The sequence below is a fragment of the Chionomys nivalis genome, chromosome X (assembly GCF_950005125.1).
Source record: "Chionomys nivalis chromosome X, mChiNiv1.1, whole genome shotgun sequence".
Classification (NCBI taxonomy): Eukaryota; Metazoa; Chordata; class Mammalia; order Rodentia; family Cricetidae; genus Chionomys; species Chionomys nivalis.
Genome location: NC_080112.1, coordinates 5117723 through 5144286, shown reverse-complemented (window position 1 = coordinate 5144286; position 26564 = coordinate 5117723). Strand labels below are relative to the sequence as shown.

Below are 26564 nucleotides of genomic sequence, written 5' to 3'. Positions count from 1 at the left end.
ACATCTTCAATTTGGGCATCCCGATGGATAGAACTGCTGCTAACGACAGTGGAAACCCAGGATGGGGACATGGTTGACAGGGTAGATAGATGACTTTGGTGAAAGATAATGTGAGTTTGAAATTGTCAGGATATCGCAGTATGCTTGTAGCATGGAAAGGAAGTTTATATGCAAACTGGATTTAGTGGCAACTCTGGTAGGTGTAGCTCAAAGGTACAGTCAATTTTGGGGAATCCTTCAGACCTTGGTATGGGTCTGGGAGACAGGTGGGTGACAGGTGTCTATGATGATCTCACCCTGGGACTCCAGTTTGGCTTTCACCCTCTTCAGGGCTTCCCCCCAGTTAGCGCTCTCCACCCCTGAGGTTTTCCATCCCTTCCCTCCTCTTTTTGTAGTCGCTCTGCCCAGCAAGCTGGTATTGGGGAACAAAAATAACCACAGCCGGTCATCCAATAACCTCCCGGCCTGGCGAGCGGGGAGCCTCAGAGCGCATGCGCGTTCTGGCTACGGAAGCCGGAAGAAGTGTCAGAGGCGGTTGGTTGCTCGGGTTTCTGCTCCCGGCGGCGTTGGCGACGCGGCTGGCTTTGGCAGCATGAACCCTCTGTGAGGCGCAGGCTTCGCGGCGTGGGGGGCGGGGGGAAGAGGAGGACGCCTCTGTGAAGTTCTCCGCCATGAACCTGAGGGGCCTCTTTCAGGACTTCAACCCGAGGTACGTTGGCGGTGCCAGGCGGGGGCTTGGATTCAGGCAGCGGCTGGGAGAGGCGAGGTGGCCGCGGTGCTGGAGCCTGAGGACCCCGGTACCGGCCCGAGGCTCCTCACGGCTGCCAGCTGCTCTCGGGAAAGCTGTTGTCGGCCTTTTAGTCCGTCCATCCGCTTCTTCCTCCCACACCAACTGGAACCAACCGGCCGTGGCCCAAGTTGTCCAGTTTGGAGCGGTGTCCTCCTGGAGGGAAGCCCATTGCTCTCCCACTCGTCCTCTTTCTATCGTATTCCAACTTCTCTGTCTTGATTTCTCTTTTTCCTCACCTCAATGCTCTGCCTGCCTGTCCCCATTCTCTGTGCTAGGGCCATTTCTCTTGACCCTGACAACACCCCACCCCCCACCCCCGGCCACCTTCCCAGATGTTTCCTCTAGTTCCAGCTCTTGGAGTTTTCCTTGGATTTATGCCTGTCCGCCGTTACTTTGCTTATTTATCGAACAGATATCTGAGATACTGAATTTTTAGAGTCGTTGCCAGGGTATGGTAAATCTTACATAATACCTTTGGGGGATGAACCTGATCGTTTCCATACGCATTTTCTTAGCCTTTGCTGTAAGTTTATTCGCAAGAAGTCGGTATTGCTCTGCTTATTTCCAAGACTTGAAATCCGTAGTGGGCAGTGTGGAGAAAACACTGGCTAAAGTCAAAATCTCTGTCCGTTCACTTGCCAAACTGTTGTAAAACTGTTCCCTCTGCGAGGTGTGAGCTCCCGAAACAGAAACCACTTCCTGATTGTCCCCTTCCACAGCACCTCCCACCCACCCACCCCATCTGTCATATAGTAAGTACTTAGAAAACGTCTTTGGAAGTAAACTGAGTCAAGACCTAGATTGGAGACGAGGCCATAGGTAACCAAGTGATTCTTTGTTCCTCTTTAATAAGCTGTGAGGTGAGTTCACTTCACTGATCTCTTTAGTCCATTACTATGTAAAAGGAGGATAGAAGACAGGCATTCAAGGAAGCTAGTCTTGTCAGTCCCAGCCTCCAGTGCAGGGATAGAGGATTGGATGTATTGTGCATTCCTGAACTTTTCTAGCCCAGCGAGATCACCTTCTTGGCTGTTTGTTGGACATGAAAGAGACTAGAGAGAGAGGGAGAGGGTACTATTTGGAGTGCAGTCTTCTTTAAATTCTAAAGCCACTGCTAGTGACTGGGTGCTCTCATTTGTCTTTGTGTTCATATTCTGGCCTTGATCTGTGGCCGTCACTGTTGGCCTCGAAGTTATTCTGCAGAGAGGAGTTCATTTAGAATAACTATACTGAAATTTTTCCTCTGCTGCTCCTAGGACAACTTGGGGATGGCACTGAAGCTGGACACATCTTGTATATTTTCTAGAAAGAGAAATAAAAGCTGAATGGTTTCATGTCCTTGGGCAACTCACTTATCTGTCAGTTTTATCTATAGAATGAGTATAATTTTTCACAAGGCTATTGCGCTTGAATTAATGGCTGATTACAGTGTTACAAATAGAAAGTTCTGTGACTTGTTTATTAGGGATCAGCTAGGCCAGAAGCTGCAAGGGCCTGTTTCAAGTTACCTGAGAGCTGTGAAAGCAGTAGTGGTCCACTGATAACCATTTTTTTCCTTAACCATTTTTTCCTCCCAATACAAGTCTAAAAATTATAATGAAATACTTTGAAGAGATTTATAATAATCATTAATACACCTATTAGTGCTTGAATTCTAAATGGAGAACAATGCATCTCTCCCTGAAATAATTTAAAAGGTCTCCTGTAGGCCACCATTGTCCTGATTCAGTGTTATTAGTGGGAAGGAATAGTATTACCTTAAAGATGTTCCAAGAATACAATGATGAGTTGATATTAACAGGTTAGATTTTTCTTAGATAGTGGTGTTTTATGTATTATGGTTGATCTAGTTTTTAACGTTGTGTTTTAATCTTCTCCATGCTGACAAAAGCCTTTCAGACACCCGGAGAGCAAAGTGAGTGGTGTAGACAGGAAAACACCCTGTGCTAATGACCTCAGATCTTTGTGCTGCTGTCTTTGTCTCTAATTCTGAACCAATTCGTGTATGTTCCGAGCTTTATCATATCTACTTATTTAATAGGGACTTTGGTAACTTCTACTTACCATTGAAATCTCTACTCACTTGGTAGTTGCTGAAAGAAGTTGTCCTAGTTTCCCCAACCCCAATCTCTGTGGAATAACATAGTCCCCTGTTTAGAGCACTTATCTGTGCCCTTGCATGTGTCCTTTTGTTTATTTAATATTTCTCTCCCCTACTGAAATTCAAACCATGTAGGACCAAACCTGTGACTTATATTACTGTTGTTTCTATGATATAACAGCTGGCTCTGTAAGTATTTGCAAAATGAATGGTAACTCAACAGAGCTTGTAGGAACTGTCTAGAACTGCTTTGTTCAATGACTGCTTTCCTTCTCATTGTATGGACTATTTTCCTTCTATGTCCCTTCAGAGTGCAACTATCCCATTGGCAAGATGGGAAGGACTTTGAGAGTAAAGAAGAATGTGCTCTGGAGATTATTTCTGTAGCACAGATATAGCCACTGTTATGGCTTAGTGGTTCCTACCTTGCAAGTCTTGGTCAATGAAATTTCACTGTGATATTGTCATTTTTCTAGAAATAGTAGTAACACAGAATGATTCAAAAGTGTTTAGCACCCAGGGCTAACAGCTGACCCTCTACCTATTTTCCTCTGCCACAGAAGTGGTTGATCATGAACTTTCTTTCCCTAATTGCCTTTTAGTTACACAAGTTAAAATTCTTGAAACATACTATGGCTACCAAGAATTATTTTTGACTGCCTGAAGCCTCTAACAGCTTTACAGATTAAACAGACTATTAGAAGTTTACAGAGATGGGAATCTGATTCCAGAATGTCTGTCCCTGGGAGGTACAGATTTGGGTGTATGTGACTTTAAATCGGCAACCTGACTATACCACAAGGCCTCAGGGTTGTCTACTCTTTTGGTAGAGTTGTTATTTGTTAGAGAAGGCCCTTCAGCTCTGCCAGCCAAACAGCATTGAAAGGCTGTGAGAACTCTGCTTGGCCTACTGACTCATCTGTAGTGGGCTCGTGATGGGAGTGTGGTGTATTCCTTGGGTATTCTAGACTGAAACAAAGACTGAAAAATGCCTTTGGGGTGGGGGTGGGGCTTCCTTATATGGTCATGTAATACTAATGAACTAAATTATCTTTGCAATCTTCTTGTATGCTCCTTATTCTAAAGCTGCTTTTTAGTCTTTATAAGTTATCTTTTATTTGAAATCAGGAAAAAAAATAATGTGATTGCTGGTGACAGTTCACTAAAGGCTCTGCAGCCACCAGGTACGCACATGGTGTACAGACATGCATACAGGCAACACATCTATTCATATAAAGTAATATGTTTTCAAAAGAATTGTTAAAAAGGAAGGATAGTGTAGTATGATCACTGCACATAATGTGTGCAGTGTTAAAAAATACATGCTGTTGAGGTTAGGGTTGAGTTCAGTGGTTGAGCTTTTGTCTAACATGCAGGTTTGATTCTCTCTAGCACTGTAAAAAGTACATAGTGTTAGTTACTCCAAATAATCCTTAAACTTTTAAAAGCTGGCCACTGATCTGTCAGTATGAGCATACTGTCAGTACTGATAACAAATTACTGTTGGGATGACTGCATATCCATTAGGGGGCATATAAAGCCACTGATAGAATATTGTCTTGACTTTTACTGATTAATAGTTGTTAATAATAGCTATGACTTATGAGCATCCACCATGTGTCAACACAATGTTGGCACTTTATTTTTCATTATCCTTACTCTTTACAATAGCCCTACATATCAGAAATCAGCCTCATTTTATTTGATTTTCTAATTTTAATACTTTTTTGTTTTGTGTATGTCTGGGTGCACATATGGCACAGTGTGCATATGGAGGTCAGAGAATAGCTTGCAGAAGTCAGTTCTCTTCTTCCAGCATGTTGGTCTTGGGGATTAAATTCAAGTCAGGCCAGTGGCAAGTGCCTCTGCCTATTGATTAATCTCTCTGGCCCCAGCCAGTTTCATTTTAGAGAGTCTGGACTTCTCTAAAGTCAGACAGGCAGTTGTGAAGCAAATCGAGATTCTAATCTAGGTCAGGTTCCTTCTGAAGCTTTTTGCTCTACCCTGCATGTCCTTCCTTCTATGACAGTATGTTCAGTATACTGAGGGGCCATTTTGGCTAGTGTTTTTTCAACTTGGCATCAGCTAGAGTCATTTGGAAGAGGGAACCTAAATTGAGAAAATGTGTACCACCCCCACAAGTTTGGTCTGTGGACAAGCCTGTGGGGGCATTTTCTTGATTAACAATTGATAGAAGAGGGTTCACCACTTCTAAGCTGGTGGTCCTGGGTTCTGAAAGAAAGCAGGCTGAGCAAACCATGAGGAGTAAGCCAGTAAGAAGCTCCCCTCCATGGCCTCTGTATCAGCTCTTGCCTTCAGGTTCTCTCTCTGCTTGAATTCCTGCCCTGACTTCCCTAAGTGATGGACTGTTACCTGGAAGTGTAAAGTAAAAACCCTTTCCTCTCCAAGTTACTTTTGTTCATGATGTTTTAGTACAGCAATTGAACACTAAGACAGGGACCTTTTATTTAGGAGTTGTAAAATGATTATACAAAGCAGACCTTATATTGCTGTTTCTATATTCAAATATTATCATTCAAAGAAGTTGGGAAAATAAAGTATACCCATTCCACTGCTTAGAACCCTTGTTAATATTCTAGAATGGCCTTTGGAGTCAGTTTTATAAATCACTTAAGAAAATCTATCTCAGTGCATTATAATAATCATTTTTGAACCAAAATAGTGACACCTAGTTTGATCATATATCTTATTCACTAAATTTGGCACTGGTTTAATTTTGGCAGTTTCCAGAACTCACATCCACTCTCAGCAAAGATTTGGCACTATTTATATAGTCAAAATAATGTATGTCAGGCTCTTAAGGCACTTCTGAGAGGCATGTTCTAAAAATGATTTGAGCAATGATAGTGAAATTAATGCTTTACCTTCAATGGGAATCGTCAAAGGATGTAAATTCCATTTACATGTATAATTTCTGATTCTTAAAATATTGCCATTACTTGATAACTTACAAACATAGTTTTTATTGACTGTGATTTCTTTGAGGGCCAGGATTTTGAGGCACTGAGTAAATGTACTGCATGTGTATATGTTGAGCATAAACTGGCATAAACCATTGAAAAATTCTATCGTAGGAAGGAAGCAGAGTATTGGAGGAGTATTGGTTTCTTAGGACACTAGAAATTAAATTTACCAATATTATGCTATGACTTTCTGATTGTTTTTCCCAGTGATGGGTCATAAGTATATAAAGTGACTAAAATTTTCAGATAAAGGTCTCGTACTGAATTTAGGTGTAGATGGTGTGTGACTGATAATATATGATCAGTCATATCTAATGGTTAAACCATGATTCAGTAGTCAGGAAAATTATTACCAAATGAGATTTTTTACAACTTGTCTCTTCAGTAATACTACAGAAACAATATATAAAATATATTATTTGCACAATGTTTTCACTTGCCTTTATCTTAAAGAATCAATGCATAACAAATCAGATGAGATAAATAGGCTATAAAGAATTTGAGTGTCCATAATAGTTTGTCAGTTAGAGCCAGTCTCTCACATCATAAACATAAATGTGTCACCTAGAGTATGGTGTGTGTGTGTGTTGGGGGGTAACTTACTTGCATCCGTTTATACCTGTATTCATACTCTAGTTAACTCAGGAGATTTCACTGGAGAAACCCAGTGGGTCTAAAGGGTCCAGTTGCATTCTTTTAATTTTCAGAAAACAGTTTTTAAAATTTTATACTTAGAGTAAGCTCTTTGGTGTCTGTTCATGAGCCTGAGCATTAAACTCCTTATACATTTCAGAAAGGTATCTTTTAAAAAGTATTATTTTTATTTTATCTGTATGAGTATCTTGTTTAATCTATGTACCATATGCATGCAATACCCACAGAGGACAGAAGAGGGTATTGGATCCCTTGGAATTGGAGTGAAGAGGGTATTGGATCCCCTGGAATTGGAGTTCTAGAACTATAGAACTCTAAAGCTGTTGTCATGTGGGTGCTGGGAACCAAAGGTGAATCCTCTATAAGAACAGAAAGTGCTCTTAACTGCTGGGCCATTTCTGTAGCCCTTTAAATTAAAATTTGATGGCATTTAGAAGTAACTTGAGAAATTATTAGGGTACCACATGCTTGCGTTTAAAAATGCCAGCTTCAGAAGTAGGACACTTGTTTGAATTTGTTATGGTTTTCTTGATGATAACCATTCTGTCTGGGATGAGATAAAATCTCAATGTAGTTTTGATTTGCTTTTCCCCTTTATCATGTATTCATTGACTGCTTGTATTTTTTCATTTGAAATTATTGGTTCAGTTTATTGGTTAATATATTAATTGACTTATGTACTCTTTACATTTTGAGGTTTTAAAATGTTCTGGATGTTAATATCAGGTGAATAGCTGGCAAATATTTTCTCACATTTTGTAGACTCTCTGTTCACTTAGTTATATAACTTTTTTTTTGTTTTACTGTGAAAAAGCTTTTAAATTTACTGCAATCTTATTTTTCTCTCCTTGTTCTAACTACCTAGACTATTGGGTCACCGCTTCTGACTATGTCTTGAACTGTTCCATATGTTTCCCTTTAGTAGTCTCAAAGTTTCCGATCTTTTGTTGAGGACTCAGCTATTTGAAGTTTATTTTTGTACAGAATGAGAGATAAAGCTGTAGTTTCAGTTTTCTCCATGTGGCTATCCAGTTTTCCTAGCAGCATTTAACAGGCTGTCTTATATCCTGTTCATGTAATCAGATGATTTTTGACAAAGATAAATACATTAGTTACATGTGGTTCTGTAATGCCATTTGAAGTGAGGTACTGTGATACTTCCAGCATTGTTAATATTACCCAGATTTACTTTGTGTATTTAGGGCCTTTTCTTTTTTGTATAAATGTTAGGATTCTTTTGTCTCTATTTCTGTGAGAAATGTCATTGGAATTTTTGGGGGGAATTGAGCATTGAATCTGGAAATTACTTTTGATAGCATGACCATTTTGACAATAGGAAATCTACCAATTCATAAACATCAGAGATCTTTGGATCTTCTGGTGTCTTCCACAGTTTATGTTTGGCACAATGGTATCCCAAAGATATCCATGTCCTAATTCTAGGCTCCTGGAATATATGGTATGACAAAAGAAACTTCATGGATATATTTAAACTTACAGTATTAATTTCTGTTATTAATATGAAAAAATGCCACAGGCTTATTTCACAGTTCTATCTACCAAAACGCTAGGAATAGCATGTACTATTTGGATCTTTTGTTTTGAGTCTGACATTGTTAAAATCAAATCATCTGAAGGCTCTGGGCTATTAGTCCATTTCCAAAGTAATTTTGGCTGTTGTGAAAATTTAGGTCCCTGTACAGAAAAACATTGCAAAAATGATTCTGATAATAAAAACATAGAATGTATTTTCTTGAAATTATAGGACTTAAGTTTCCCTATTTGCTGTCTGTCAGTCAAAACTCATTCTCAGGTTTCAGAGGCTACTTCCATTCTGTGGCTCATTTTTCCTTCTTTTCCTTCAAATCCAGCAGTAAGAAATGGCAGAATGAACTCTTACATCTGGAATGTGCCTAATATTTTCCCCCTTTGCCATATCTCTTTGATTTTTTTCTTCCTGGTTTAAAATTAATTAATTGGTGTGTGTGTGTGTGTGTGTGTGTGTGTGTGCGTGTGTGTGCTCACACGCGTTTTCAGGTATGTGGCTTACATATCAGCAGTTAGTTCTCACCTTCCACCTTGCTGAGGCAGGGTCTCTCTTCTTTCCAATACTATACAGGATATTTAGACTATTTGGCCTAGGAACTTTGGCTGAGTCCCCTGTCTCCACCTCCCATCTCTCTGTAAGATTGCTGGGATTACAGATTTGCCCCACTATATCAGGTTGTAAGGCTTGTTTGTATTCATGCTTTAACTCATTGAACCATTTCCCCAACCCATTCCTGTTATGCTTTTAGGAAGTCACATGGTCACCTTAAGCCTACCTGAAAAATTCAGGTCAGTCTCCCTATTTTAAGGTTACCTGATTAAGAGCCTTAATTCTGTTTGGAAGTTTCCTAACACTAGGAAACCTATGTATAACTAAAGAACAAAAATCTTGGAACACTCTGGAATTAGAATAGGGATATTATTAGTCAGGGGTCGGACTTAGTGCTCAAGTATTTAACTATCATGTATGAGGCCCTGGAGTCAGTCCTTGGCACTGTAACAACAGGAAAGGGAATGATTAGCCTGATTTAAGTGAACCCAATCTAATCATATGAATTCTGAAAAAAAATTTCTGGTATTGGGAGAAATATGGTAGAAATAGAAGTTTAAAAAATGAATAATGAGAAATTTTCAATATGCTTTTGTTGGCTTCAAGATACAGGAACCTATGATTAAGGACTGAAGATATACCTGTAGTATTTAAGGACAATCCCCAACTGACAACACAGAAACAGAGACCTTAGTTGTGCTTGGGTCTTCCAACACCTGGAATGAGCTTGTAAACAGATTTTACTCAGAATTTCCTGATGATAAACAACTTGACTTTGCAGCTGAGCAGATTTCATGAATTCACAGAGAAGGAAGCAGCAATCACAGGGCAAGAACGGGTCTGCATGCGGTCCTCTGTATATACACTATAGCTTTCAGTTTAGTAATTTTATGGGTCTCTTGACTGTGGGAAGAAGTAAGCCTCTAATTCTTGTGCCTTTTCTTGCAGCTCCTTTATTTTTCTTTTGGCTTGGCTTGTCCAGCCTCAGTATGATGGTTTTTTGTTTTATTATATTTTATTTTGTTATGTTTTGATATCATTCCTAGAAGCCTGTTCTTTTCTAATAAGAGATAGAAAGGGATGGATCCAGATGGGAGAGGATGTGGGGGAGGAGTAGAGGGGGGAAACTCTAATCAGATTATATTGTATGAGAAAAGAATCTATATTTAATAAAAAGGGGGAAACAAACATGATTTTGGTCTGCTGAGATTCTAAAATCCAATTATGACCATTTGTCATAGAGAACTGTGAGACAGTTGATACTGTAAAAGATACTAATGAAGTCACTCCAGCATTCTTTTGGATAATATACCTGTTTGGTATACCCATCTCCATCTTTTTGCTTTTAATTTATCTAATTTTATACTTACATGGGTTTCTTTTTTAACTTTGCTTATGGTTTGTGGCTTTCACATCATGCATCCTGATTCTGTTCATCTCCCCGTCCTTTGGTATCCTCCCTCTGCCCTTGAACAGCCCCCCCCCCATAAGATAAAATTTAAGAGAAAAAAAAAAGAGAAAACTATCATCAGGAAGCTGTAGTGTTACACAGTGACTCCCAGAATATATACCCTTTAGCCCATACATCTTTACTTGCAAATGTTCAATGCAAAGTCATTGGTCTGATTCAAGGCCTCTGGTTTCTGCTATACTATTCATACTGGGCCCTCACTTGGACTCCTCTTAGGTATCCTGTTGTCCTGTGTCATAAGATCCTGCAGCTTTGGCTCTGCAGGAATGGCCCCTTCAAATGCTCCTGCAGATCATACATGGAGTGAATGGTGGAGTGGGCTTATACATAGTGTTAGTTCTGGGTCTGGTGGTTGCACTGTTAGCCCTTCAGCTCTCCCCGATCCTTAGCACCAGGTGAGCTCTCTATCACTGCTCCACCTAGTTCATCCTATGCAGCAAGAAGCAAGGGCTGGGGCTGGTTCTCCTGTTTTCAAGTCCTCTGGGCCAGCTCACCCACACCTACACAACCAGGGCCAGCTCTACTGTGTTGCCCAGGTGCAGGAGCCACTCTCCTGAGTACTACAGCCAGTGAGGCGCAGGGACAGCTCTCCCACTCTCATGACCTCAGAGCCAGCTCTCCTGCCTGCCACAGATGGTGAAGGGGGTAGGGTGGGAGACCATTTCTCCCTCACTGGTCACCCCACCACATGGCAGATGAGGGGTGGGGCCAGGTCTCCCACACTCCTGTTCTCCTGGCAGTTCACCTGAGCCAAGTCAACAGGGTCAGCTCTGCTATGCTGTCCAGGTGAGGTACAGGGCCCACTTCCTTGAGTGATGCAGCTAGGGGCTAGGAGGGGGAGGGTGTAAGCAGAGACTGCTTGTTTGTTTCCCAGCCACTCGAATAATCACACAGAAACTATATTAATTACAATACTGTTTGGTCAATGATTCGGGCATATTTCTAGCTATCTCTTACATCTTGAATTAACTCATTTCTATTAATCATCTATCTGCATGAGGCTGTGGCTTACTGGTAAGGATCCAGTGTCTGTCTCCTTTGGCAGCTACATGGCACCTCCCTAACTCTGTCTACTCTATCTATCTATCTATCTATCTATCTATCTATCTATCTATCTATCTATCTATGTTCAGATTTCCCACCTGGCTTTGCTCTGCTAAGCCCTAGACTTTATTCACTAACCAATAAAAGTAACACATATACAGAAGGACATCCCACATCAGGAGGGCATCTTTCCCTCAGCACCACATGGCAGATGGGGGTTGGGGTCAGATCTCCCACACTCATATTCTCTGCTGCTCACTCCCCACCCGCTGCTCCCTTCACTCCCCCCACCCTTGTCATCAGGGTCGACTCTATTGTACTGCTAAGGCAAGATGTAGGACCTGTTCTCTGGATTGCTGCAGCAGGTAACAGGCAGGGCCAATTCTCCCTAGTGTTGCAGCCATTGAGTGGCATGACCAACTATCCTCTTGACCTTTGGTGCCATCAGGAACCACAGACCACTACTGCTGCAGGGCCACAGATCCAGACATGGGCTTTGGCAGCAGCCCAGGCCAAAACATCACCATGACCCCAGTGGACCTCAGCCCACTCCTCAGTGCCTTCATGTCTTCAGATCAGCCTCTCTCTACAGGACATGAACCATATTCTCTCCCATATTCCTCTCTCTCTCTCTCTCTCTCTCTCTCTCTCTCTCTCTCTCTCTCTCTCTCTCTCTCTTTCTCCACACCATATATTTGCTCAGCATTTGCTGTGTTTTCTCCTCAGTGTCCAGGGCAAGCTGCCCTGGCCTGGGCAGGCATGTGGGTCTCCTTCTCCTACTCTGTAGTAATGGCACTGGACAGAGTTTTATTTTCTCCTTGGCACCCAGGGCAGGCAGCCTTTATATGGGTTTCTTACACATATATAGTATATAGTTTCTTACTTATCCAACATAAACATCTTTGTCTTCATGCTGGTATTTAGACTATTTACATTTAATGTTATTTCTATCTATCTATCTATCTATCTATCTATCTATCTATCTATCTATCCATCCATCCATCCATCCATCCATCTATCTAGGTTTTTTGAAACAGAGTTTCTCTGTATAGCAGTCCTAGCTATCCTGGAACTCAACTCTGTAGACCAGGCTGGCCTCACCTGTCTTTTTGCTACAGCCTACAAACTACCTCCTGTCAGTAAACCCTGGCAATGCTGCTTTTGTCCTCTTTGTTATTTTTCCTAGTTCCTTCTGTTCTTCACTGCCTTTTGCCAAACTGTTGTATATTTTGTTCAGTTCCTTTTTTTATGCTGGGGAGATAATTTTTAAATTTGATTAGCTATGTTGATTATACTAAATAATGGGTTTCTTTATGGCATTTTCACACGTATATATGCATTTTTTTAAAACTCATATTCACTCGCCATTGGCCCTTCCTGTTCATTTCCCACCCCCACAGATCTTCCACATTTTCATGTCTTTATTTCTTTTAGTGTGCCACTGGGTTTCATTAGGGTCACTTACAGACTCCTGGGGGAGGGATTATTTTCAGAAACATAGACTTCTTATCAGTGACTATGCCACTGAAGGAAGTATCTTTCCCTTCCCCAGGGGCCACTAACTACCTGTAGTCAGCAAATGGTGGGGCCTCACGAGGTACTGGGGACAGGAAAGGTAAATCTTAGTCCTGTTTTTATATCAAGGCTAGAAGTAGATGTGCTTGACAATGTAATATCATATTATTTCGAAGACATCTACCAAAGTCTTTTCTATTTGTGACATGAGTATGTGTATATATAGATGTATCTGTAATTTACTCAGGCATTTAAAGTAATATATATTATTTTAAATATGTACGGCGTATGAATATGACAGATAACTGCTTATTTTTCCTTTTGTGTGTTTTTTGTTTTAAATATTTTTTATTTATGCATATGTGTATGTGTGTATGAAGGAATGCCACTAGTGTGGTTGTGCCTGTAGAGGTCCTCAGGGTGTCTGGTCCACTGGAGTTGGAGTAATAGGCATTTGTGACCCATCTCCTGTCCATGCTGAGAACCAAACTCGGGTCCTCTACAAAAGCAAGTAGTACTCTTAACTGCTGAGCCATCTCTGTAGCCCCCTTTGTTTTGTATTTAAGATAGGATTTCATGGTGGCTGGAGAGATGGCTCAGTGGTTAAGAGCACTGCCTGTTCTTCCAAAGGTCCTGAGTTCAATTCCCAGCAACCACATGGTGGCTCACAACCATCCGTAAGGAGATCTGGTGCCCTCTTCTGGCCTGCAGGCACACATGCAGACAGAATACTGACAATACTGTATACATAATAAATAAATAAATCTTTTTTTAAAAAAAAAAGATAGGATTCCTTGATATTTTGCAGGCTGGCTTGGAACTCACTATTTAGGCCAAGATGATCTGGAAGTCACAATGTTCCTCCTGCCTCAGCTACCTAAATGCTGGGATCACAGGTCTGAACCACCATACATGGCTATTTTTATTTTTATCAGGACATTAATGTCCAAAGGGATACCTTTATGAGAATAGAATCAAATAGTCAATGACAGAGCTTGACTTTCCCCACTCTCCATGCTGTGGTCAAACTAGCTCCTTCTGTTTGGCATGCTTCCTCATCTAATTTGTTTGTCTGTCTAACAAACCTCCAGTTACCTCTGAAGTTCTGTGATCACCATGTCTCTTCTTCCTACTACCTCAGCCAGATCCCATACTTTCTTTTCCTAGCTTCCTTCTCACCATTTACACAAATATTACACTGCATCTTAATCATGCCTTTCTGTGTACAGATTCTATCAGAAATTCCTTGGAAGCAGGAGACTTAATTGTAGCGAGCTGCGTGAAGCCACATCTGATAATCAGCTCCTAATTATGGCTAAGACCTGACTTATGCTGTGATCACATGATTGTCAGCTGCTTGCATATGCGTGGACCTATGGGCAGTGCCCACCTGGCAATCTGGGGTTGGTTGCCCATGCCTACTTAAGGGCTGGGAGGTTTTGCCCGAGGAGGAGAGAGGAAAAGAAAGAGGGAGAGAGTGAGAGAGAGAGAGAGAAAGAGAGAGAGAGAGAGAGAGAGAGAGAGAGAGAGAGAGAGAGAGAAGAGAGAGAGGGGAAGAAGGGAGAGAGAACGCATTGTCAAAAGGTCCTGAATAAAACTGCTTAGCAAGGGCTGGAGAGATGGCTCAGTGGTTAAGAGCATTGCCTGCTCTTCCAAAGGTCCTGAGTTCAATTCCCAGCAACCACATGGTGGCTCAAAACCATCTGTAATGAGGTTTGGTGCCCTCTTCTGGCCTGCAGACATAAACACAGACAGAATATTATATACATAATAAATAAATAAATATTTTAAAAAAAAAACTGCTTAGCAAGAAGAGCTCCAGTGTTGCGCGTCCTTCTTGCTGGCCGAGGGGGACTGCGACACTTAATTACCTGCTTTTGTTTTCTTGTCCCCAACACAATGTCTTCTACATAGAACTTTTAAATAAATAATTGTTGAATTAGTGATTTTTAAATGTGTTATTTATTTTTATTTATGTGTATGAGTGTTTTGCCTGCATGTATGTCTGTGCTCCCTGTGTGTGCAGGGCTTCAGAGGCCAGAAGAAGAGGTTGTACCCCGGAACTGGAGATATAGATAGCAGTTAGCTGTCTTTTAAGTATTGGGAACTGAATTTGTGTCCTCTGGAAAAGCAGCCAATGGTCTTAACTGTTGAACCGTCTCTGCATCCCTGAATTAATGACTTACTTTATGAACTGAAATATGTCTGTAATTCTCTTCATTATCAGCTGTTTATTAAAATGAGTTCTTTTTCATCATTTTTCTTTTCTTGTAGTAAATTCCTCATTTATGCCTGTCTGCTGCTGTTCTCTGTGCTACTGGCCCTTCGTTTGGATGGCATCATTCAGTGGAGCTACTGGGCTGTCTTTGCTCCAATATGGTTGTGGAAGTTAATGGTCATTGTTGGAGCATCAGTAGGAACCGGAGTTTGGGCACGAAATCCTCAATATCGGTAATACTGCTTTATAAAACTCACTGGTCTATATCTTGAGAGAACAAAATCTTGGCGGTTCTCACCAAAGATTTCATAAGGACAATTTCTTCCTATTCAAAGTTTTGTGAGTAGTGCAGTCCAGCAAACATGCTTGTTATTATAAAAAAAAAATGTGTTAGTTTGGACGGTTTAGTGCCTAGATAGCCCAAAGATCCCAAATACAGAAATGTTATACCATAGCTGATTAAGAAACACAGAAATACTCTGTGTGTCTTCTCCGGTTTATTTTTAGATCTAGGGTTTATTTTCTCCTACTTTTCTAGTCCTGGAGTAAACTCGTAATGATGTCAGAGAGTGAGCTTGGTCCGAAGGCCATGAGTCCCTCAGATAGGAATTAGGGAATGAGATAAATTGGGAGTCAGATGTTAAGAAAGGAGGCAGAGCTTTGGGGGGTCATGGAAGTGGAGGAAGCCTGGTGTATCTGGATTCTATGGGAGCCTCTCCCTTTCCTTTTTCAGAGAAAAGAGAGGCAAGGGGAAGAAGTAGCAAGTGAGAGCATGAAGAAAAATGCAAAAGTTTCTGATAGAACAATTAGGGAGGTAGACAGAGAGGCAAAGAGCTGCTTAAGGGAAAAAGGATAGAAGAAAGCCACTTCAGCTTTAAAAGTTCTTGATTATCAACTCTTTTAAAAAGCTAGGGACAAAAGCAGGTGGTGGTGGTACATGTCTTTAATCCCTCGGGAGGCCAAGGAAGGCAGATCTCTGAGTTGGAGGCTAGCCTGGTCTACAGAGTGAGTTCCAGGGTGGCCAGGGCTACACAGAGAAACCCTGTCTTGAAAAAAAAGAGAAACAAAAAAAGCTGTAGTTTAGACTGTGTGAAATGCATATCCCATAGGTGTGTAGGACTTCTAAAGCTACACACTAAGAATCTTAGCAAACGAAGGATGTTTTTGTGTGAATGTTTCTTTTTTGTTTTGAGAATATAATATAATTTTTCAAGATTTTATTTTTGTTTTTTGAGACAATTGTTTCACTGTGTAGCCCTGGCTGTCTTGGAACTCATTTTGTAGACCAGGCTGGCCTCAAACTCACAGAAATCCACCTGCCTCTGCCTTCCAAGTGCTGGGATTAAAGGTATGTGCCTCTACTGCGCAGCTATTTTGTATTTTTAATCATGTGCCTGTGTCAATGTGTGTCACATGTGTGAGGATACCAATGAAGGTCAGAAAAGGGTGATAGATCCCTAGGGCTGAGTTATAGGTGGTTGTGAGCCACCCATTGTGAGTGCTGGGGACCGAACTTAAGTCTTCTGGGAGAATAATAAGCACTCTTAACCATTGCACCATCTTTCCAGCGCCCATTTTTGATTGTATATTTATCTCTTTTTTATGACAAAAATTTCAGATCTCTATTATATGTTTCTCAAAAATAAATTAACTAATTGATACTTAAAAGTTATATGCCTCCTTTCTCTGTTTTGATATTTTCAAGTAAGGAAAGGAAAGAAGTTGTGTTTGTGGCTGGCTAGATGTATGTTATGCATAGGTACGGTCATCCCCTATGACCATTAATTAGTAGTATGTCAGTGAGTCGTACAGGAATTACCTGCGACCTTCTTTCTTTTCTCTTTGTCCTAATTTCTAGAATACTTATCACCAATAGGACAAATGTGTCATTAATGGTTATCTGTACTTTGAATGGAAATGTTAGGCCTCTCAAATGCATTATAAACATTTTCAATTTTAATTTATTAAAAGTTAATATTTATATTTGAACTTTGAGCACAACTTTAACTTTTTATTTTACAGTATATTATACTGGAATAAAGATTAATAAAAGAATTTTATTACTTTTTATTTGTGTTCTAAAGTAGCACCTAAGAAAATTGGCATATCTTCTTGAATGGAAACTATACCTGCAGATAAAACTAAAGTAATATTTATAGTATTACATGAAATATGGTGTGTATTGTTTTTAACTCAATGGAAAGGATCGTGAGACTTGAGAGATATCAGAACTTCTTTTTTACAACAGAAGTAGCTAATAGAATAATCTTGGAAGTGTCTCTTTATAGTTGAATTTAAAGTTATGAACATAAGTGGTTATGGAGATTTGAAAGATTGTCTATTAAAGAGAGGTTTAAGTTAGCTCTCTATGTCGTTTCCTCTGTGCTTTTTAATATTTAAAAGTTGAAAATCAGAATGTGAATTGAGTTGGTATTTGCTGTGGATTTTTTTCCTTGTACTGAGGATTCTGAATTGTATTTTTTCTTTCTTCTCTTCTCCTTCCATCCCCTTTTAGAGCAGAAGGAGAAACATGTGTGGAGTTTAAAGCCATGTTGATTGCTGTTGGCATCCATTTGCTCCTGCTGATGTTTGAAGTTCTGGTCTGTGACAGGATTGAAAGAGGAAGTCATTTCTGGCTTCTGGTCTTCATGCCATTGTTCTTTGTTTCCCCGGTATCTGTTGCAGCGTGTGTCTGGGGCTTTAGGCATGACAGGTCACTAGAGGTAAGATTTGTGTATTTAATCATCTTTAAAAATCTTACTCTAATGTCAGTCTCTTACCCTAGGTGAAGAACAGACTAATCCTTGACTCTGATTGTGGTTTACAAAGGAACAAATGTCTTCAGCTTTCTCCTAGCTTTCTATCTTATAAGCTACCTGTGTCTATCAGTCTTGTGAAATAACCAAGAGGATTTACAGAGATACAGACACAAGAGAGCGATTTCAAGGAATGGTTCCACATGGTTGTGGAACTGGTATGAACAGACAGGAAGGCTGGGGACTCAGCAGGAGTTGACACTCCAGATTGGAGGCTGAATTTTTTCCTTTCCAGGAAACCTCAGACATTGCATTTAAAGCCTCCAAGTATTTGGATAAGGGTCACTTACCCTACAGTATTGAGAATACTTTAAAAACTTGATGCTGTCACAGTAACACTTATCCTAGTATTTAATTAAATAACTGGTACACTAGTTCATCTGAATTGACACATAAAATTTAACTGTCTCACTACCTCATCCCCTATGATGTCACTTCTTAGCTGCCCTCTAGTTGGCTTGTCCCGATATGCCCACGTGTTATTTAGTCTTTCAGCAAATTTTTTTCAAGTATCTATATACACAAGCCCTTTAGACCCAAGAAGAGGAGCTATAGAATTAAATAAAATACTAAGACTAATAATAGTGAAAACAGTTGTAGATGATATTTATAGTATTCTTAATCTGGGCCAAGCATTTGCATGGTCACCTCATAAATAGCTGCAGCATAGTAAATATTTACAACAACCTTGTGAGAGAGGTGCAGTTGTTTTCCTGAGAAAGATAATTTAAATGCCAGAGCATTTAACCACAAAGGAACTGAGGACACAAAGCAATGTACTGATAGATTTAGAGGACAATGGGAAGTATTAGAAACCCTCCCACATACACTTCTCATCTGATATTTCATTTTCTGTGATTTTAGTTACTTGACGTCAACTTTGGTCTAAAAATGTAGTATAAAATAAGATGTTTGGGAGAAAAATTGGTGTACAATTAATAAAACCTCAGAGAAAGATATTGGGGTTCAACCTGAAGTTCAGAAAAGCAAAGCAGCCAGCCACTGGCTCTTACCTCTACTTCAGTCTGAAATGGCAATCCTGCCTCCAGGAATCTCAGAATGAGACTGTGACTGAGAGCTGCCTCCTCCCATTTTATAATCCTCTCTAGGGCTGGGATTAAGGGCGTGCAGCATGGTTTCTATGGCAAACTAGTGTTGCTACTAGTGGTGTGTGTCACCACTGCCTGATCTGTAAGGCTGACCAGTGTGGCTGTTTTACTTTTCTTTTTTTTTTTTTTTTCTTCTTTTTTTTTTTTCTTCTTTTTTACTTAAAATTTCCAACTGCTCCCCGTTTCCCATTTCCCTCCCCCTCCTCCCACATATTGGCCCCTCCCCCCGCTCCCCTCCCCCTATCCCCACTCCTCTTCTCCTCCCCCTAGTCCACTCCCCCTCCCTCTCGATACTGAAGAGCAGTCCAAATTCCCTGCTCTACATGAAGACCAAGGTCCTCCCACTTCTATCTAGGTCCAGGAAGGTGAGCATCCAAACAGGCTACGCTCCCACAAAGCCAGTTCATGTATTAGGATCGAAACCTAGTGCCATTGTCCTTGGCTTCTCATCAGCCTTCACTGTCCGCCTTGTTCAGAGAGTCCAGTTTCAACCCATGCTTATTCAGTCCCAGTCCAGCTGGCCTTGGAGAGCTCCCAATAGATCAGTTCCACTGTCACAGTGGGTGGTGCACCCCTCGTGGTCCTGATTTCCTTGCTCATGTTCTCCCTCCTTCTGCTCCTCATTTGGACCTTAAGAGCTCAGACGGTTGATCCAAATTGGGTCTCTGTCTCTCTCTCGATCCATCGCCAGATGAAAGTTCCTGTGCCATTCTCCTTGGCCTCTCGTCAGCTCTCATTGTCCACCACATTAAGAGAGTCCGGTTTTATCCCATGTTTTTTTCAGTAGCAGTCCAGCTGGCCTTGGTGAGCTCCCAATAGATCGGCCCCCCTGTCTCAGTGGTTGGGTGCACCCCTCATGGTCCTGACTTCCTTGTTCATGTTCTCTCTCCTTCTGCTCCTCATTATAACCTTGGGAGCTCAGTCCGGTGCTCCAGTGTGGGTCTCTGTCTCTATCTCCATCCATCGCTAGATGAAGGTTCTATGGCGATATGCAAGATATTCATCAGTATGATTATAGGATAGGTTCATTTCAGGTTCCCTATCCTCAGGTGCCCCAATGAACTAACTGGGGACATTGCCCTGGGCTTCTGGTAGCCATTCCAGGTTCAAGTCTCTTGCCAACCCTTAGGTGGCTCCCTTAACTAAGGTATGAGTTTCCCTGCTCCCCCATCCAACCTTCCTTTACCCCCAATCACCCCAATTCCCCCAGTTCCCCTCATCCTCTCCTTCACACTTTTCTCTCCCCATCTCCCCTCATCCCCATCCCACCCCACCCCCCAAGATTCCCATTTTTTGCCCATCAATCTTGTCTATTTCCCATAGCTGGGAGGATATCTATATGTTTTTCCTTGGGTTTACCCTCTTGTTTAGCTTCTTTAGGATCACAAATTATAGACTCAGTGGCCCCTATCCATGGCTAGAAACCAATTATGAGTGAGTACATCCCATGATCTTCTTTTTGGGTCTGGGTTACCTCACTCAGGATCGTATTTTCTATTTCCATCCATTGGCATGCAAAATTCGAGAAGTCATTGTTTTTTACCGCAGAGTAGTACTCTAATGTATATATATTCCACACTTTCTTCATCCATTCTTCTATTGAAGGGCATCTAGGTTGCTTCCAGGTTCTGGCTATTACAAATAATGCTGCTATGAACATAGTTGGACAAATGCTTTTGTCATATGCTAGGGCATCTCTTGGGTATATTCCCAAGAGTGCTATTGCTGGGTCCAGGGGTAGGTTGATCCCAATTTTTCTGAGAAACCGCCACACTGATTTCCAAAGTGGTTGCACAAGTTTGCAGTCCCACCAGCAATGGATGAGGGTACCCCTTTCTCCACAACCTCTCCAGCAAAGGCTATCCTTGGTGTTTTTGATTTTAGCCATTCTGACAGGTGTAAAATGATATCTCAAAGTTGTTTTGATTTGCATTTCTCTGATCGCTAAGGAGGTTGAGCATGACCTTAAGTATCTTTTGGCCATTTTAACTTCTTCTGATGAGAATTCTCTGTTCAGTTCAGTGCCCCATTTTTTAATTGGGTTAATTATCCTTTTAAAGTCTAGTTTCTTGAGTTCTTTATATATTTTGGAGATCAGACCTTTGTCTGTAGCGGGGTTGGTGAAGATCTTCTCCCAGTCAGTTGGCTGCCTTTTTGTCTTAATGACAGTGTCCTTTGCTTTACAGAAGCTTCTCAGTTTCAGGAGATCCCATTTATTCAATGATGCCCTTAATGTCTGTGCTGCTGGGGTTATACATAGGAAGCGATCTCCTGTGCCCATATGTTGTAGGGTACTTCCCATTTTCTCTTCTATCAGGTTCAGTGTGTTCAGATTGATATTGAGGTCTTTGATCCATTTGGACTTGAGTTTTGTGCATGGTGATAGATATGGGTCTATTTTCATTCTTCTACAGGTTGACATCCAATTGTGCCAGCACCATTTGTTGAAGATGCTTTCTTTCTTCCATTGTATACTTTTAGCTCCTTTATCGAAAATTAGTTATTCATAGGTTTGTGGGTTAAAATCCGGGTCTTCTATACGATTCCATTGGTCGACTGCTCTGTTTTTATGCCAGTACCACGCTGTTTTCATTACTGTAGCTCTGTAATAGAGTTTGAAGTCAGGGATGGTAATGCCTCCAGAAGTTCCTTTATTATATAAGATTGTTTTGGCTATCCTGGGTTTTTTGTTTCTCCATATAAAGTTGATTATTGTCCTTTCAAGATCTGTGAAGAATTTTGATGGGATTTTAATGCTGATTGCATTGAATCTATAGATTGCCCTTGGTAGAATTGCCATTTTTACTATGTTGATCCTCCCAATCCAGGAGCAAGGGAGATCCTTCCATTTTCTGGTATCCTCTTCAATTTCTTTCTTCAATGCCTTAAAGTTCTTGTCAAATAGATCTTTCACTTCCTTGGTTAGAGTTACCCCAAGATAGTTTATGCTTTTTGTGGCTGTCGTGAAAGGTGATGATTCTCTTATTTCCCTCTCTGCTTCCATATCCTTTGTGTATAAGAGGGCGACTGATTTTTTGGAGTTGATCTTGTATCCTGCCACATTACTAAAGGCGTTTATCAGCTGTAGGAGTTTTTTGGTGGAGTTTTTGGGGTCGCTCATGTACACTATCATATCATCTGCAAATAATGCAAGTTTAACTTCTTCCTTTCCAATTTGAATCCCCTTTGTCCCCTTATGTTGTCTTATTGCTATTGCTAAAACTTCGAGAACTATATTGAAGAGGTATGGAGAGAGTGGACAGCCTTGGCGTGTTCCTGATTTTAGTGGGATGGCTTTAAGTTTCTCTCCATTTAATTTGATATTAGCTGTCGGCTTGCTGTATATAGCTTTAATTAAATTTAGGTATGACCCTTGTATCCCTAATCTCTCCAAGACTTTTATCATAAAGGGATGTTGAATTTTGTCAAATGCTTTTTCAGCGTCTAATGAAACGATCATATGGTTTTTTTCTTTCAGTTTATTTATATGATGGATTACATTGATAGACTTGCGTATGTTAAACCAGCCCTGCATCTCTGGTATGAAGCCTACTTGATCATAATGGATAATTTTTCTAATGTGTTCTTGGATTCAGTTTGCCAGAATTTTGTTGAGGATTTTTGCATCGATGTTCATGAGTGAGATTGGCCTGTAATTTTCTTTCTTGGTTGGGTCTTTGTGTGGTTTGGGTATCAGAGTTACTGTAGCTTCATAAAAGGAATTTGGCAATGACTCTTCTGTTTCTATATTGTGAAATACCTTAAGGAGTATAGGTATTAGGTCTTCTTGGAAGTTCTGGTAGAATTCCGCATTGAAACCATCTGGTCCTGGACTTTTTTTGGAAGGGAGGTTTTTGATAACTGCTTCTAATTCTTCACGACTAACAGGTCTATTTAGGTTGTTCACCTGGTCCTGGTTTAACTTTGGTATATGGTATTTATCTAAAAAAGTGTCCATTTCTTTTACATTTTCCAGTTTTGTGTCATAGAGGCTTTTGTAGTAAGATCTAATGATTCTCTGAATTTCCTCTGTGTCTGTGGTTATGTCTCCCTTTTCATTTCTGATCTTATTAATTTGCAAATTCTCTCTCTGCCGTTTGATTAGTTTGGATAGGGGTTTATCAATCTTGTTGATTTTCTCCAGGAACCAGCTTTTTGATTTATTGATTCTTTCAATTGTTTTCTGTGTCTCTATTTTGTTGATTTCAGCCCTCAGTTTGATTATTTCCAGTCTTCTACCCCTTCTAGGTGAGTCTGCTTCTTTTTTTTCTAGAGCTTTCAGGTGGGCTGTTAAGTCTCCAATGTGTGCTTTCTCTGTTTTCTTTAAGTGGGCAGTTAGTGCTATGAACTTTCCTCTCAGGACTGCTTTCATAGTGTCCCATAGGTTTGAGTATGTTGTTTCTTTATTTTCATTGTCTTCAAGAAAGACTTTAATTTCTTTCCTTATTTCTTCCTTAATCCAGGTATGGTTCAGTAGTTGACTATTCAGTTTCCATGAGTTTGTAGGCTTTCTGGGGGTAGCATTGTTGCTGAATTCTAGCTTTAATCCATGGTGATCTGATAAGATACAGGTGGTTATTAATATTTTTTTGTAACTGTGAATGTTTGCTTTGTTACCGAGTATGTGGTCGATTTTTGAGAAGGTTCCATGAGCTGCAGAGAAGAAGGTATATTCTTTCCTATTTGGGTGGAATATTCTATAGATGTCTGTTAAGTCCATTTGATTCATTACCTCTATTAATTCTTATTTCTCTGTTAGGTTTCTGTCTGATTGACCTGTCCATTGGTGAGAGAGGAGTATTAAAGTCTCCTACTATTAATGTGTGCGGTTTGATGGCTGCCTTGAGTTTTAACAATGTTTCTTTTACGTACGTGGGTGCTTTTATATTAGGGGCATAGATATTCAGGATTGAGATTTCATCCTGATGAATTGTTCCTGTTATGAGTAGAAAATGTCCCTCTCCATCTCTTCTGATTGATTTAAGTTTGAAGTCAACTTTGTTAGAAATTAGTATGGCCACACCTGCTTGTTTCCTAGGTCGATTTACTTGATAAGCCTTATCCCAGCCCTTTACTCTGAGTAGGTGCCTGTCTTTGTGGTTGAGGTGTGTTTCTTGTAAACAGCAGAATGTTGGATCCTGTTTTCGTATCCAATCTCTTAGTCTGTGCCTTTTTATAGGTGAGTTGAGTCCATTGACATTAAGTGATATTAATGACCAGTGGTTGTTAACTCCGGTCATTTTTTTTTTAGTAGTAGATTTTGTGTGTTTCCCTTCTTTGAGATGTGCTGGTAAAGGGTTTCTAGATGTCTGAGTTACTGTGGTCATTGTTGGACTCCTTGATTAGTGATTTTCCTTCTATTACTTTCTGTAAGGCTGGATTTGTGGCTACGTATTGTTTAAATTTGTTTTTATCCTGGAAAATTTTGTTTTCTCCATTTATAGTGAACGAAAGCTTGGCTGGGTATAGTAGTCTGGGCTTGCATCCATGGTCTCTTAGTTTCTGCAGTACATCTATCCAGGACCTTCTGGCTTTCATGGTTTCCATAGAGAAGTCAGGTGTAAGTCTGATAGGTTTACCTTTATAAGTAACTTGGCCTTTTTCCTTTGCTGCTCTTAGTATTCTTTCTTTATTCTGTATGCTTTGTGTTTTGATTATTATATGGCGAGAGGATGTTTTTTTTTTGATCCAGCCTATTCGGTGTTCTGTATGCTTCTTGAACCTTCATAGGTATATCTTTCTTTAGGTTGGGAAAGTTTTCTTCTATAATTTTATTAAATATATTTTCTGGACCGTTGAGCTGCGCTTCTTCTCCTTCTTCTATTCCTATTATTCTTAGGTTTGGTCTTTTTATTGTGTCCCATATTTCCTGAATGTTTTGTGATGAGAATTTGTTGGCCTTGCTGTTTTCTTTGATTAGCGTGTTTATTTTCTCTATGGTATCTTCAGAATCTGAGATTCTTTCTTCTATCTCTTGTATTCTGTTGGTTATGCTTGTTTCTGTAGTCTCTATTCGTTTACCTAGATTTTCCCTGTCCAGCTGGCCTTCTGTTTGTGTTTTCTTCTTTGCCTCCATTTCAGTTTTTAAGTCTTGAACTGTTTCCATTATTTGTTTGATTGTTTTTCCTTGGTTTCCTAGGGTATCATTCACTGATTTACTCAATTCTTCAAACTTTCTGTTATACTTCTCATCCATTTCTATAAGGGCATTTTTTACATGCTGTTTAAGGGCGTCAATCACTTTCATAAAGTCAATTTTATCTACTTCTTCATGATTAAGGTGTTCATGTCCTCCTGTTGTGAGGTCGCTGGGTTCTGGTGGTTTCATATAGTTTTTCAGATTGTTGGGTGAATTCTTGCATTGGCGCCTGCCCATCTCTTTCTCCGAATGCTCCCCTATGGATCTTCTTTTACAGGATCAGGTCTCCTTGCCTACTGATGTACTTTCCCAGTGATGGCACCCTGCAGTGATAGCTCTCCTGGTGCTCCAGTGATGTCTCTCCTGTTACCAATATCAGATCTCCGTGCCCAAAGATGGCAATCCTGGTACCCAGATTAGCTCTACCACTGATGGCTCTCTTGGTGCCAAGATCAGATCTCCATGCAGGTTGGGTAGTTCGTAAACAAAGGCCTTACCTTGTTTGGTGCAGGCAGGCCAGTGAACCAAAGGAAGTCTCGCCTGCCTACTTGCCCTGAGGATTTGCCCCCAGCGCCAGACAGACTGAGCTGGATGGTGTTATGTGCCCAAAGAGGAAAGGGGGCAGAAGGAAGAAGGGTTCTGGATGCAAGCTGGGTGGGACAAGAAGAGAGAGGCAGTATGCAGGGTGTAGAGCCCCTGCAGGGAGGCAAGGGAGTATAGGGTGGGGGATGAGTAACTTCAGAGTTCCCTGTCCAGGGCTGCTTCCGCCGCCGCCAGTCAGGTCACAAACTCACCCTGCTGCTGTCTCTCCTGGTGCCTAGATCAGATCTCCATGCAGGTTGGGTAGTTTGTAAACAAAGGCCTTACCTTGCTTGATGCAGGCAGGCTGGAGAGACAAAGGAAGTCTCGTCTGCCTACTTGCCCTGAGGATTTGCCCCCAGCGCCAGACAGACTGAGCTGGATGGTGTTATGTGCCCAAAGAGGAAAGGGGGCAGAAGGAAGAAGGGTTCTGGATGCAAGCTGGGTGGGACAAGAAGAGAGAGGCAGTATGCAGGGCGTAGAGCCCCTGCAGGGAGCCCAGGGAGTATAGGGTGGGGGATGAGGAACTTCAGAGTTCCCTGTCCAGGGCTGCTTCCGCTGCCGCCAGTCAGGTCACAAACTCACCCAGCTGCTGTCTCTCCTGGTACCTAGATCAGATCTCCCTGCAGGTTGGGTAGTTTGTAAACAAAGGCCTTACCTTGCTTGATGCAGGCAGGCTGGAGAGACAAAGGAAGTCTCGCCTGCCTACTTGCCCTAAGGATTTGCCCCCAGCGCCAGACAGACTGAGCTGGATGGTGTTATGTGCCCAAAGAGGAAAGGGGGCAGAAGGAAGAAGGGTTCTGGATGCAAGCTGGGTGGGACAAGAAGAGAGAGGCAGTATGCAGTGTGTAGAGCCCCTGCAGGGAGCCCAGGGAGTATAGGGTGGGGGATGAGGAACTTCAGAGTTCCCTGTCCAGGGCTGCTTCCGCTGCCGCCAGTCAGGTCACAAACTCACCCTGCTGCTGTCTCTCCTGGTGCCTAAATCAGATCTCCCTGCAGGTTGGGTAGTTTGTAAACAAAGGCCTTACCTTGCTTGATGCAGGCAG

At 41.1% G+C, this 26564-nt stretch overlaps 1 protein-coding gene across 1 annotated transcript in view; it reads left to right on the top strand.

The window, feature by feature from the left end:
- The first annotated feature begins 523 nt into the window (after positions 1-523).
- Tmem185a (transmembrane protein 185A) overlaps positions 524-26564 on the top strand; it is a 39005-nt gene continuing 12964 nt past the window's right edge. Inside the window, exons 1-3 of the mRNA XM_057759679.1 lie at positions 524-709; positions 14932-15108; positions 17391-17598. Of these exons, the coding sequence (XP_057615662.1) occupies positions 672-709; positions 14932-15108; positions 17391-17598 (423 nt within the window). The 5' untranslated portion in view covers positions 524-671. The remainder of the gene's footprint in view (positions 710-14931; positions 15109-17390; positions 17599-26564) is intronic.